The following is a 13,162-nucleotide window of genomic DNA, read 5'->3' on the forward strand; positions in this document are numbered from 1 at the left end:
CTTTAGGTACTTACAGATGCGGGACTTTGTACGCAGACAGGTCCCATCGTTCCCACGCCTCCCGCCAATAGGGATCCAAGACAGAATAGTCTCTAGAGGAGAGGGTAGGGTCTCGGATATCTACAAGGTGCACATGAAGGGGGAAGAGTCCCAGACAAACTTAAGGTATGAAGGAGGGTAAACTCTTTTTTTTATTTTTAAAAATATGTTTATTCAAAGTTTTCCAACAAAAATTTTCAACCAATCCCCCCCCCCCCCCCCCCCGTAACAAAAAGAAAAAGTGAAGGAACAAAACATAAACATATCAATCCAACATGACACAGAACTTGGACAGTGGGTTCCTCCCAACATATTGACTCTCCCATATGTTTATGTTTTTCCATTTTCAAGTGCCCCGAGGAAAAACCCCTTCCCCGCCCACCCATACAGCCCTCCCCGAAAGAGACACGCCCCCCCTTCCCCGCCCCACTCCCTCCCTGGGTTGCTGCTGCTGACCGACCTCCTAATGCTCTGCGAGATAGTCTAGGAACGGTTGCCACCGTCTGAAGAACCCCTGCGCAGACCCTCTCAAGGCAAACTTTATCCTCTCCAGCTTGATGAACCCCGCCATGTCATTTATCCAGGCTTCCACACTGGGGGGCTTCGCGAATTTCCATAATAGCAAGATCCTCCGCCGGGCTACCAGGGACGCAAAGGCCAGAATACCGGCCTCTTTCGCCTCCTGCACTCCCGGCTCGTCCGCCACCCCAAATAATGCCAGCCCCCAACTTGGCTTGACCTGGACTTTCACCACCATAGACATAGTCCTCGCGAAACCCCTCCAGAACCCAGGGCACGACCAGAACATATGGACATGGTTCGCCGGGCTTCCTGAGCACCTTCCACATCTGTTCTCCATCCCAAAGAACCTACTCAGCTTCGCCCCTGTCATATGCGCTCTGTGAACGACCTTAAACTGTATCAGGCTAAGCCTGGCACACGAGGAAGAGGAATTAACCCTACTCAGGGCATCAGCCCACAGACCCTCTTTAATCTCCTCCCCCAACTCCTCCTCCCATTTGCCCTTCAGCTCCTCGTTCTCGGCGGCTTTTTCCCGCACCTCTCGGATCTCTACCCCGTGGGCCTTCTGGGTCTCCTTTAGCCCCTCGATCGCCGTCAGCAGTGGCGCCAGCACCTCTTTCTTAAGCTCCTCCACGCAGCGCCTGAGAAACTCCTGCTGCTCCGGCCCCCATGCCGCTCGATCTCCGCCATCTTATTTTTTCTCCCTCGCTTCTTTCGCTGCTCTAAAACCTCTTCTGGTCCACTCCATATACTATGGAAGGGGGACCTTGCTCTCACCTTCCCACACGGGAAGTCGTCGAAAAATTTCCGTTGGGGCTCCTCTGGAGAGCCCAAAAGCCCGTTCTAGCGGGAGCCGCCGAAATGTGCGGCTTAGCTCCGCATCGCCGCAACCGGAAGTCCTGAGTAGGGTAAACTCAACCGCAACTTGTGCCAGGCTCGGCCCGATTCAGTTTAAGGTCGTTCACCGGGCCCACATGACGGTAGCTCGGATGAGCAAATTCTTTGTGGTAGAGGACAAGTGCGCTAGATGCGCGGGAGGACCAGCGAACCATGTTCACATGTTTTGGGCATGTCCGAAGCTTAGGGGGTACTGGGAGGGATTTGCGGGGGTCATACCCGGGTGCTGAAAACAAGGGTGGTGATGAGTCCAGAGGTGGCAACTTTCGGGGTTTCGGAAGACCCGGGAGTCCAGGGGGAGAAAGAGGCAGATGTTCTGGCCTTTGCTTCCCTAATAGCCCGACGGCGGATACTGCTGGCATGGAGGGACTCAAAACCCCCGAAGACCGAAGTATGGCTTTCGGACATGTCAAGTTTTCTGGGTATGGAAAAAATTAAGTTTGCCTTGAGGGGCTTTGTACTGGGGTTCGCCTGACTTGTTCGCGGGAGAGGGAACGTCAGCCGCGGGGGGGGGGAGGAGATTAGGGTAGAGTAGGAGGGATAAATAGACAGGTAGTGTCTAGGGGAGAGGAGCGGGCATGTGCAGTATGGTTTGATTGAAGTATTGGTTTTATATTGATGTTTGCACATTTCTGTTAACTGTAACTGTTTACAATGCCAAAAAAATACCTCAATAAAATTGTTGTTAAAAAAAAAAAGACTTAAAGATGAATAAAAACTGAAAATGCTGGGGGCAGTGTGGCGAGTGAAATGGTGTCCGCATTTTGGGTAGAAGATAGGGAATGAAAGGGCGTTCATTTTGCTCCCTCCCCCCCAGGGGACTGTGGGTATGTTTTCTGTCTCCGCAGAGAAAGAGTTTGCTCAGCTCCTTGGGCGAGCAGAAATTCTATCCCGTGTGGCTCTTAGAAATATGTGAATGTGGCCCCCTGCGCGTAGTCTGCAAAGCAGAAGCTGGGGTCTGTCACTGGGACTGGCGGGAAGGTGACGAGCAACAGTTTTCAGCTTTTAAGCTTATTTATTGGGCATGTATGCCACGTCTTCAATTTTTTTTAATGCTGCTTTTTTTTTTTCCTTCTGCTCTTCAGCCCACAAGGAAAGGCGTTCCGTTCCAAAGTGGAGCTCCTGGCGCACTTCGAGAAGGTTGGAGACACCACCCTTGACCCCACTGACTTTGACTTCACCGTCACAGGCCGAGGAAGCCCCTCGAGGAGGGAGAAGAAGCCGCCCAAAAAGGCCAAGGTCCTCAAGTCGCCTGGCACGGGCAGAGGGCGAGGCAGGCCCAAGGGGAGCGGCAAAGACAAGAGAGTGCTGAAAGGCGGCCCTTCCAAAAGATTGTCGGACAAAAGCGCGGCAAAGCTCCTGGTCAAAATGCCTTTCTCGGCTCCCCTGCTGCCAAAGGCTGAAGGAGCCACGTCTTCCACGGAGCAGCCTCCAAAGATGCGGAAAGGTGGGCCTGGCAGGAAAAGGAAGTCCGATGCTGAGCCCAAGGCCGTCCCGAAGAAGCGGGGCAGAAAGCCGAGCGTGGCCAATGTGGTACCGGCCGTGAACAAGAAAATCGTCAAGGAGTCTGCCGTCAAGCCCGAGGAAGTGACTGTTTTGCCAATCAGAAAGAGGAACCTGGGGGAAGAGAGCTCACCCCTGAAGAAGAGAAAAAGCAGCCGCATCTTCGAGGAGGACACCAGCGTACCAGTTTTAGGAAGCCTGGCAGTGAAGGAAAGCACCCAGCCCGAACAGTCAGCGGTGGATGCCGGTGACAAAAGTGGGAAAGGACAGAAAGGCGTAAAGAGTGTGATTCACAAGGTCAGAGAGGGGAGCCCGAAAGGCCGGGGCATCAAGAAAGAGCTCCCCCACCCTGCTGACCCCAGGGAACTGGAGCCCAAGGAAGTGACTGCTCAAGAGGCGGAGAGCTCCAAGGACAGGAGGAGCCCCTCCGAACCCAAAGACTTGAGCGCGAGAGTGTGCGCCGAGGAGAGGCCTCCGCGAGGTAGACCCGAGGCTGACCTGCTACCAAAGGAGCCCTCAAAGACTGAGCTCGCAGACAAGGGCAAACTGAGAGGTGAGGGCGATCAGCGGGGCGTCATCTCAGCCGTGCCCAGGCCGAGCAGAGAAGAGTCGGCGGATACCCGGGCGACCGTCTCGGAAAGAGTTAGCTGACTTTGATAGGAAGAAGAGAGAAAAAAAAAATGAACGAGGCAGCTGTTGTGTCTTTTTCTCTCCCTTGTGAGTAGGGCTCTAACGAAGGTTTTCCGGAGCAAGTGATCCTGAACCTCGAAGCTTATCTGGGGCAAGATTTCATTTCTAATTTCTTCCTTGAAGTGTTTGCATCTGTTAGGTGGTCAAATGTTCAGTCTGTCTTTTGTGTTTCGTTCGGCCCTGGGAAAGATAGCGAGTGAGAGTTGCCCACCCCAACCCCCAAGTTCACCATGCCCTTCGGTCACGGAGCCCACCTCCAGTTAGTGGGATGTTAGCAGCACCCACCTCCCTGTCCGAACCTTCAGATTAACGCGTCCCAATACTTTACAGCCCAATTTGAGTTTGAACCCCTCTGAGTCCGTACTGTAGAGGCGGGGAGAAAGGTGATGCTGTTGTGCCCTTCATATGCCTGTCGTCAGCTTTGCAAGTTACTTGCTAGTGGCGTGACTGACATCTGGAGGCAGGCGACCAATAATGCACCAACTCTTTTAGTTTTTTTCTTAAAAAAACAATTACCCTGACCCGCTTTGTCCAATTTGAGACCATTTTCAGTGGTGCCCTGATTGGAGGGTCACCCAGCCGCCCATTGCAGTGTGGAGATACTTAGTAAGATTTATCAATTACCCCCCAAATGCTTGAGCGGCGGGGCTGTCCGTTTGGTGAATGGGTACAAGCTTGAGACTCACGCCGCTCAGTGCCCACCGCCCCTCAGCCAAGGGACGTCGAAGTGCTGCATTGGGCCTGAAAATTGATGAGAGTGCGCCCTTGTTGAATGAACCCCTCTTTGCCGTGAAGAATGCTGCCCCTTGGGGCGCGCCAGCGATAGGAGCACATTTCCGTACTGTTAACTGACGAGGGCACAGGGTACGCCAGCTCTGGTGAAGGCAGATATTGGGCCCAACAAGTGCAGCCTGAACCATGTGAATTTGAGTGAAAGGTGCCAACCAACCCCCCCCCCCCCCCCCCCCCACTTCCCCCTAACCACCACCCCACCACCACCGCCACATTTAGTAAACCGAGACAGCTGCGTATGCACACCAGCTTAATTTGTGAAATTAGTGAGGGATATGCGCAATGGTGCACGGCCTACAGCGAGATATTGTGGAACCCAGTCTGGGATGGGGAGAGGGTAGCATGGAAACCACTCTGGGGTCCACTTCGAAACCCAGAGCGAAGGTTGCCTATTCTGATCAGATTGTGTGTGGTGGGGTGGGACAACGATGTGTCCCGAGAGGGGAGAAGGAACTGGGTCCTATACTGATTGTGGATGGTGTGAGATGGGCCAGGGTACATTTTGTGCTCATGGGATTTTCCCTCGAATGCGATAAGGTTAATAGTTATTGGTTGGGGGGTGGGGGGGGGGGGGGGGGGGGGGGGGGGGGGGGGGTGGATGGCGACAGAATTAAATTGTGGGCTTTCAAAATCCCAGGAGCCCCCGGGAGATGATTGAACACTCGCTTACTGATTTCCCCAATGTCGCAGGCCTTGCAAATTCACGCAGCCGCGTATATCTTGCCTGCTCTCGGGTGGCGCCCGACGATGAACGCACTCTCCCGCCTGCCCCCCGCCTCCAACCACCCCGCCCTATTTAACCTCGGTGGCCCTGCTACTGAGTGAGCTTGTGACCCTCATCTCAGTATCTTGTGTGTGGAACACTCTGAACAAAACCCCCGTTGACGTCGATTTTCAGAAATCCAACCTGCCTGCACTTCTGTCCGGCAAGGGAAAGTCGCACCCCTTCTGTGTGTGGGTGACGTGAGGAGTAAATGCTGCTTTTTGTTGGGGAGGGTTTAAAAATAAATCCAAAATATTGGCCAACTTTAAAAAAAACGACATCTAAAGATACACACATATATATATATATATATATATATATATAAAATAGAACAAGTAGATAAGTGGAGTGTAATCGTCCCCAAGATAGTGTTCTGTCTACTTCCCACGTTAGACTGTCGATTCGACATCCATGTGTCCGCGCGAGAGCAAAGCCCGGTGCTTCCGCTGTACTACGTTAAGGGTCGCAAACACTTTGAAACACTTGCTGTGTCCTGGCGTCAATACGACCAATCCGACTTCCACGTCCCACCTTTCCACGGAGCCGCCTATGAGCTGTCCTGCTAGCCTTGAATCTTATTCTTCCCGCTTGCAACGTCGACTAGAGGATTTTACTGTATTGTAAGCTGTCCTTTATATCGTAATATTATTTATATCTCAATAGTTTTGATTGTGTGTTTTTTTTTAAATGAAGAAGAGAGTGTGATCCAAGCAGGCTGCCTGATAACGTGCTGACACCCAACACTTCCAAACGTCTGACTGATTTTTGTTTTTTCCGAAAAAAGCTCACAAGATTTTTTTTTTAAATCAAGGCTGAGGGTCCAGTTGTTCTCTTAAGGATAACGCTGGGTTGCTGCTGACGGTGATTGGGGGGTGGGGGGAAAGGAGGCAGGGGTGGGTGACCAGCTTGTGAGTCGCGGGCTCCTGCAAATCCGGTTTCACCGTGAAAAACCGTCTGTTTTTCTTAAAATAAAATGTCAAAACAAAAATACTCCCTTTCCGGGTTATTTTTTAAATTCCCCGCTCCACCTCCACCCCCTCACTTTTTCATAGTACGAAGTCTTACAACACCAGGTTAAAGTCCAACAGGTTTGTTTCGATGTCACCTGTTGGACTTTAACCTGGTGTTGTAAGACTTCGTACTGTGCTCACCCCAGTCCAACGCCGGCATCTCCACATCATCACTTTTTCATGTCCAACAGTTTGTAGCGGGGCAGGGCGGGGGACAGTGGCGAGGTTGGGTCCGATGGAGCGTTGACTGGTCAGGCCCCTGTCACGAGGTCTCACTCAGGGAGTCATCATGATGGACGGCAAGGTGACTACTGGTTTGGAACCTCCTGCCAGAAGTGGAAATGGGCGACAGGGGTACAGCGAGAGGAGAGTGGCGAAGCCAAGGCGAAGGGGAATGGCAGACTCCCAATAGTTTGAAAGAATGACACCTGGGGATTGTATCTGTCATCTGTTCCTTTCCCAGCTATCGCCTTGTAACAACCATGGTCACACATCCTGTAGCTTTAAAAATACTGACGGAGCAAGGTAGAAAGGCAATTGGCCAGGCGAGAGGTTTACTGTGGAGGCACTTCCCTTTCCCTTCCCTTCCTTTCCTCTCCTTTTGCCCCTCTTCCCCCAAACTCTTACCCCACTGCCACCCCCTACCCACCCAGCCAGCCACAGTAGAACTGCTGAATGGGTAACCAGTCTCTTTCCCCCTAAACACCCCTCTTCCAGAGTATGGGACGCGATAGATGTAACGGAAGCCGGTCACTGACGGCGAGACAGTGTCTTAGTGTCAGAGCGTCAAACGTGGAGCCAAGACAACGTCTTGTGGATTAAGCTGGATGGTGGCGTTGACAGTTCTGTGGATTTGAATTCTTATTTTCCAGGAGGGAGCCACCTGTTTTTAAGTGCGCCATTCCGTTCCGTGCTTCCCTTGAGGCCTGTGCACCAGGCCCAGTGTCATGCAGATATCTTATGCTAAGGAGGTAGCGGCCTGTGTTTTTGAGGTAGGGGTCAGCCAAGATTGCGAGGCACACACCCTCTCTTGAGTATTTTCCAAATTTCCCATCAGGGTAGCACACAGACGTCAAGCAAACCACCGTTGTAAGTGTCGACGAGCTGATTTAACCAGATTTTCAGACTGTGCGAATGTGTCGGCTGAGGGTTTGATTGGACAGCGTGAACTAGATAGATGACAGGTGCATACAGCTAGGTGTGGATTTGTATCTTCCCTGGCTCGATCTTCCCATTCCAAATCTTCAGGTGAGGGTGGGTAAAGAACGCGAGCCATGCATAAATTTAAACAGCGTCTTTCATAGGAATCAGGAGTAGACGTAGGCAATTCAGCCCCTCTAACCTGCTCCGCCATTCAATCATTTCATGCCTGATCTCTTCCTGGTGTCAAATCCACCTCCCGACCTGTACCCCATATCCCTTTAACCCATTTTTATATCAGAAATATATCTGCCTTGAAACCATTTAATGACTCAGACTCCACCGCACTATGGGACAGCGAGTTCCACAAATTCACCACCCTCTTCAAGAAGTAGTTCCTCCTGATCTCAGCCCCCCCCCCCCCTCAGTTATGCCTTTTATCCCTTTCCAGGTACAATTAAGCACTTTTATTTAAGCTTTTTTTAATGCCTTAAAATGCACTAAATTGCACCTTTTTAAGAAAGTACTTATATTTATTGTAAATGTAAGCATGCGTGTGACTCTATTACAGCTTCATTAGCTATTCTGGGGTGGCGAGGTCTCCATAACAGCATTGACACCTCTGCTAAGCAGTAGCCATGGGGCATTATTTTTCAATGATAAAACCCTCCAAACTGCGATGCGAGGACTTGAGGTTCTGTTTGTGTTGGGGGGCAGGGGGTGAAGAGCGACAGACAGTTTTCCATCACGCTCGTGACAAAGCAGTGCATCCGTTCCATCTTTGCTGCAAAGCACAGAGGGCTTCTATTGACAGTGTAAAATCCTGCAGCTTTAAGCATGCGTTCTGCAAACATTTGTGGGGAGTTTCGCTTCCTTTTTCCACCTTGCCTCTGAAAACCCCTCGGCCAGTAGCCCTTCTGGGCGCCTGCAACCACGCTCTGCATAGACCTGAGACGATCCAGTTTCCGGCTGCATCCCCCGCACGTGCCACTTCCCTTGCAGCCTGCCGGCAGGGCGGGATCTGGGAGCAGCTAGCCACTATAGCTTTGCACAGCTGAATACAGTTTGACATCCAAAGATGTGCAGGTTAGGTGAATTGGCCATGCTGAAATTTCCCCTTAGTGCCCAGGTGTTAGGTTATAGGGATAGGGCGGGAGAGTGGGCCTGGGTAGAGGGTCAGTGCAAATTTGATGGGCTGAACGGTCTCTTTCTGTACTGCAGGAATTCTACGGTTCTGTGAACATCCTCTGCTTTTATCTATATTCCATGAATCGTTACCAGCAGGAAATCAGTAAAATTTTAAATCCTGGGACTAAGGACCTTAATGCCAGAGAAAAGCACACTGCTAATATTAACATTGAAATGTTCACAAAGACTCTACAGATGGCATAGAGAGAGTAAGAAGCCAAACAGTTTTCTGAGCTTAGGAATTTCCGAAATTTAAAGAAATGGTTTTTCTTTACTCCCTTGTGCGCTTATTGACATGAGTAGGTGGACCTGCAGCGTCTGACACGTGAAGAACAGCTCAATTTGCACACAAGGGCTCAGAACCAACATGGAGCCTAAACGGAGGTGAATTTAAGTGACATGAAAACACTGACTTTTTTTTTCTGTCAATCCCTGTAATGTTTGCTGAAAACCTCCTCCTACAGTTCGATTCGATAGTCCACAGCAAGCTTCTTGTGAAGGATGAACCCAAATTCACTTCGCAAGATTGCCATCGTGCCACATCTGCTGTTTTTCAGTGGCTGTATGCTGCGGGGGAGAGGAGGAAATTACACTTCAGCCAACACCCTATTTGTGCGATTTCCACAGACTGCTCACACCTCCAGTGACAGACCTGTAACCGTGGGCATCCCGCTCCCTAATGTTCCACAGCTCAATGTGCTCCCAGTGACAGACCGGTAACCGTGAGCATCCCGCTCCGTAATGTTCCACAGCTCAATGTGCTCCCAGTGACAGACCTGTAACCGTGAGCATCCTGCTCCGTAATGTTCCACAGCTCAATGTGTTCCCAGTGACAGACCTGTAACCTTGAGCATCCCGCTCCGTAATGTTCCACAGCTCAATGTGCTCCCAGTGACAGACCTGTAACCGTGAGCATCCCGCTCCGTAATGTTCCACAGCTCAATGTGCTCCCAGTGACAGACCGGTAACCGTGGGCATCCCGCTCCCTAATGTTCCACAGCTCAATGTGCTCCCAGTGACAGACCTGTAACCGTGGGCATCCCGCTCGGTAATGTTCCACAGCTCAATATGCTCCCAGTGAGAGACCTGTAACCGTGGGCATCCCGCTCCGTAATGTTCCACAGCTCAATGTGCTCCCAGTGACAGACCTGTAACCGTGAGCATCCTGCTCCCTAATATTCCACAGTTCAATGTGCTCCCAGTGACAGACCTGTAACCGTGAGCATCCTGCTCCCTAATGTTCCACAGTTCAATGTGCTCCCAGTGACAGACCGGTAACCGTGAGCATCCCGCTCCGTAATGTTCCACAGCTCAATGTGCTCCCAGTGACAGACCTGTAACCTTGAGCATCCCACTCCCTTATGTTCCACAACTCAATGTACTCCCAGTGACAGACCTGTAACCTTGAGCATCCCACTCCCTTATGTTCCACAACTCAAAGTGCTCCCAGTGACAGACCTGTAACTGTGGGCATCCCGCTCCCTAATGTTCCACAGCTCAATGTGCTCCCAGCGACAGACGTGTAAACGTGGGCATCCCGCTCCGTAATGTTCCACAGCTCAATGTGCTCCCAGTGACAGACCTGTAAACGTGGGCATCCCGCTCCCTAATGTTCCACAGCTCAATGTGCTCCCAGTGACAGACCGGTAACCGTGAGCATCCCGCTCCGTAATGTTCCACAGCTCAATGTGCTCCCAGTGACAGACCTGTAACCGTGAGCATCCCGCTCCGTAATGTTCCACAGCTCAATGTGCTCCCAGTGACAGACCGGTAACCGTGGGCACCCCGCTCTGTAATGTTCCACAGCTCAATGTGCTCCCAGTGACAGACGTGTAAACGTGGGCATCCCACTCCCTAATGTTCCACAGCTCAATGTGCTCCCAGTGACAGACCTGTAAACGTGGGCATCCCACTCCCTAATGTTCCACAGCTCAATGTGCTCCCAGTGACAGACCGGTAACCGTGAGCATCCCGCTCCGTAATGTTCCACAGCTCAATGTGCTCCCAGTGACAGACCTGTAAACGTGGGCATCCCACTCCCTAATGTTCCACAGCTCAATGTGCTCCCAGTGACAGACCGGTAACCGTGAGCATCCCGCTCCGTAATGTTCCACAGCTCAATGTGCTCCCAGTGACAGACCTGTAAACGTGGGCATCCCACTCCCTAATGTTCCACAGCTCAATGTGCTCCCAGTGACAGACCTGTAAACGTGGGCATCCCGCTCCGTAATTTTCCAGAGCTCAATGTGCTCAGAGTGACAGACCTGTAAACGTGGACATCCCGCTCCCTAATGTTCCACAGCTCAATGTGCTCCCAGTGACAGACCTGTAACCGTGAGCATCCTGCTCCCTAATGTTCCACAGCTCAATGTGCTCCCAGTGACAGACCTGTAACCGTGAGCATCCTGCTCCCTAATGTTCCACAGCTCAATGTGCTCCCAGTGACAGACCTGTAACCGTGGGAATCCTGCTCCCTAATGTTCCGCGGCTCAAAGTGCTCCCAGTGACAGACCTGTAACCGTGAGCATCCCGCTCCCTAATGTTCCACAGCTCAATGTGCTCCCAGTGACAGACCTGTAACCGTGAGCATCCTGCTCCCTAATGTTCCATAGCTCAATGTGCTCCCAGTGACAGACCTGTAACCGTGAGCATCCCGCTCCCTAATGTTCCACAGCTCAATGTGCTCCCAGTGACAGACCTGTAACCGTGAGCATCCTGCTCCCTAATGTTCCATAGCTCAATGTGCTCCCAGTGACAGACGTGTAAACGTGGGCATCCCGCTCCGTAATGTTCCACTGCTCAATGTGCTCCCAGTGACAGACCTGTAACCGTGGGCATCCCGCTCCCTAATGTTCCACAGCTCAATGTGCTCCCAGTGACAGACCTGTAACCGTGGACATCCCGCTCCCTAATGTTCCACAGCTCAAAGTGCTCCCAGTGACAGACCTGTAAACGTGGGCATCCCGCTCCCTAATGTTCCACAGCTCAATGTGCTCCCAGTGACAGACCGGTAACCGTGGGCATCCTGCTCCCTAATGTTCCACAGCTCAATGTGCTCCCAGTGACAGACCTGTAACCGTGAGCATCCTGCTCCCTAATGTTCCACAGCTCAATGTGCTCCCAGTGAGAGACCTGTAAACGTGGGCATCCCGCTCCGTAATGTTCCACAGCTCAATGTGCTCCCAGTGACAGACCTGTAAACGTGGGCATCCCGCTCCGTAATGTTCCGCAGCTCAATGTGCTCAGAGTGACAGACCTGTAACCGTGAGCATCCCGCTCCGTAATGTTCCGCGGCTCAATGTGCTCCCAGTGACAGACCTGTAACCGTGAGCATCCTGCTCCCTAATGTTCCACAGCTCAATGTGCTCCCAGTGACAGACCTGTAACCGTGAGCATCCTGCTCCCTAATGTTCCACAGCTCAATGTGCTCCCAGTGACAGACCTGTAACCGTGGGAATCCTGCTCCCTAATGTTCCGCGGCTCAAAGTGCTCCCAGTGACAGACCTGTAACCGTGAGCATCCCGCTCCCTAATGTTCCACAGCTCAATGTGCTCCCAGTGACAGACCTGTAACCGTGAGCATCCTGCTCCCTAATGTTCCATAGCTCAATGTGCTCCCAGTGACAGACCTGTAACCGTGAGCATCCCGCTCCCTAATGTTCCACAGCTCAATGTGCTCCCAGTGACAGACCTGTAACCGTGAGCATCCTGCTCCCTAATGTTCCATAGCTCAATGTGCTCCCAGTGACAGACGTGTAAACGTGGGCATCCCGCTCCGTAATGTTCCACTGCTCAATGTGCTCCCAGTGACAGACCTGTAACCGTGGGCATCCCGCTCCCTAATGTTCCACAGCTCAATGTGCTCCCAGTGACAGACCTGTAACCGTGGACATCCCGCTCCCTAATGTTCCACAGCTCAAAGTGCTCCCAGTGACAGACCTGTAAACGTGGGCATCCCGCTCCCTAATGTTCCACAGCTCAATGTGCTCCCAGTGACAGACCGGTAACCGTGGGCATCCTGCTCCCTAATGTTCCACAGCTCAATGTGCTCCCAGTGACAGACCTGTAACCGTGAGCATCCTGCTCCCTAATGTTCCACAGCTCAATGTGCTCCCAGTGAGAGACCTGTAAACGTGGGCATCCCGCTCCGTAATGTTCCACAGCTCAATGTGCTCCCAGTGACAGACCTGTAAACGTGGGCATCCCGCTCCGTAATGTTCCGCAGCTCAATGTGCTCAGAGTGACAGACCTGTAACCGTGAGCATCCCGCTCCGTAATGTTCCGCGGCTCAATGTGCTCCCAGTGACAGACCTGTAACCGTGAGCATCCTGCTCCCTAATGTTCCACAGCTCAATGTGCTCCCAGTGACAGACCTGTAACCGTGAGCATCCTGCTCCCTAATGTTCCGCGGCTCAAAGTGCTCCCAGTGACAGACCTGTAACCGTGAGCATCCTGCTCCCTAATGTTCCACAGCTCAATGTGCTCCCAGTGACAGACCTGTAACCGTGAGCATCCCGCTCCCTAATGTTCCACAGCTCAATGTGCTCCCAGTGACAGACGTGTAAACGTGGGCATCCCGCTCCGTAATGTTCCACTGCTCAATGTGCTCCCAGTGACAG

At 52.1% G+C, this 13,162-nt stretch overlaps 1 protein-coding gene across 2 annotated transcripts in view; it reads left to right on the top strand.

Annotated features, from left to right (window-relative positions):
• The window catches only part of mecp2 (methyl CpG binding protein 2), a 199,537-nt gene extending 193,669 nt beyond the window's left edge, over window positions 1-5,868 (top strand). For both annotated transcript variants that reach the window (XM_072487990.1, XM_072487991.1), the window contains exon 3: window positions 2,544-5,868. In XM_072487990.1, the coding sequence (XP_072344091.1) occupies window positions 2,544-3,612 (1,069 nt within the window). In that variant the 3' untranslated portion in view covers window positions 3,613-5,868. The remainder of the gene's footprint in view (window positions 1-2,543) is intronic.
• Window positions 5,869-13,162: the final 7,294 nt, after the last annotated feature.

This window comes from Scyliorhinus torazame, chromosome 22 (genome assembly GCF_047496885.1).
Source record: "Scyliorhinus torazame isolate Kashiwa2021f chromosome 22, sScyTor2.1, whole genome shotgun sequence".
In the NCBI taxonomy this organism is placed as follows: Eukaryota; Metazoa; Chordata; class Chondrichthyes; order Carcharhiniformes; family Scyliorhinidae; genus Scyliorhinus; species Scyliorhinus torazame.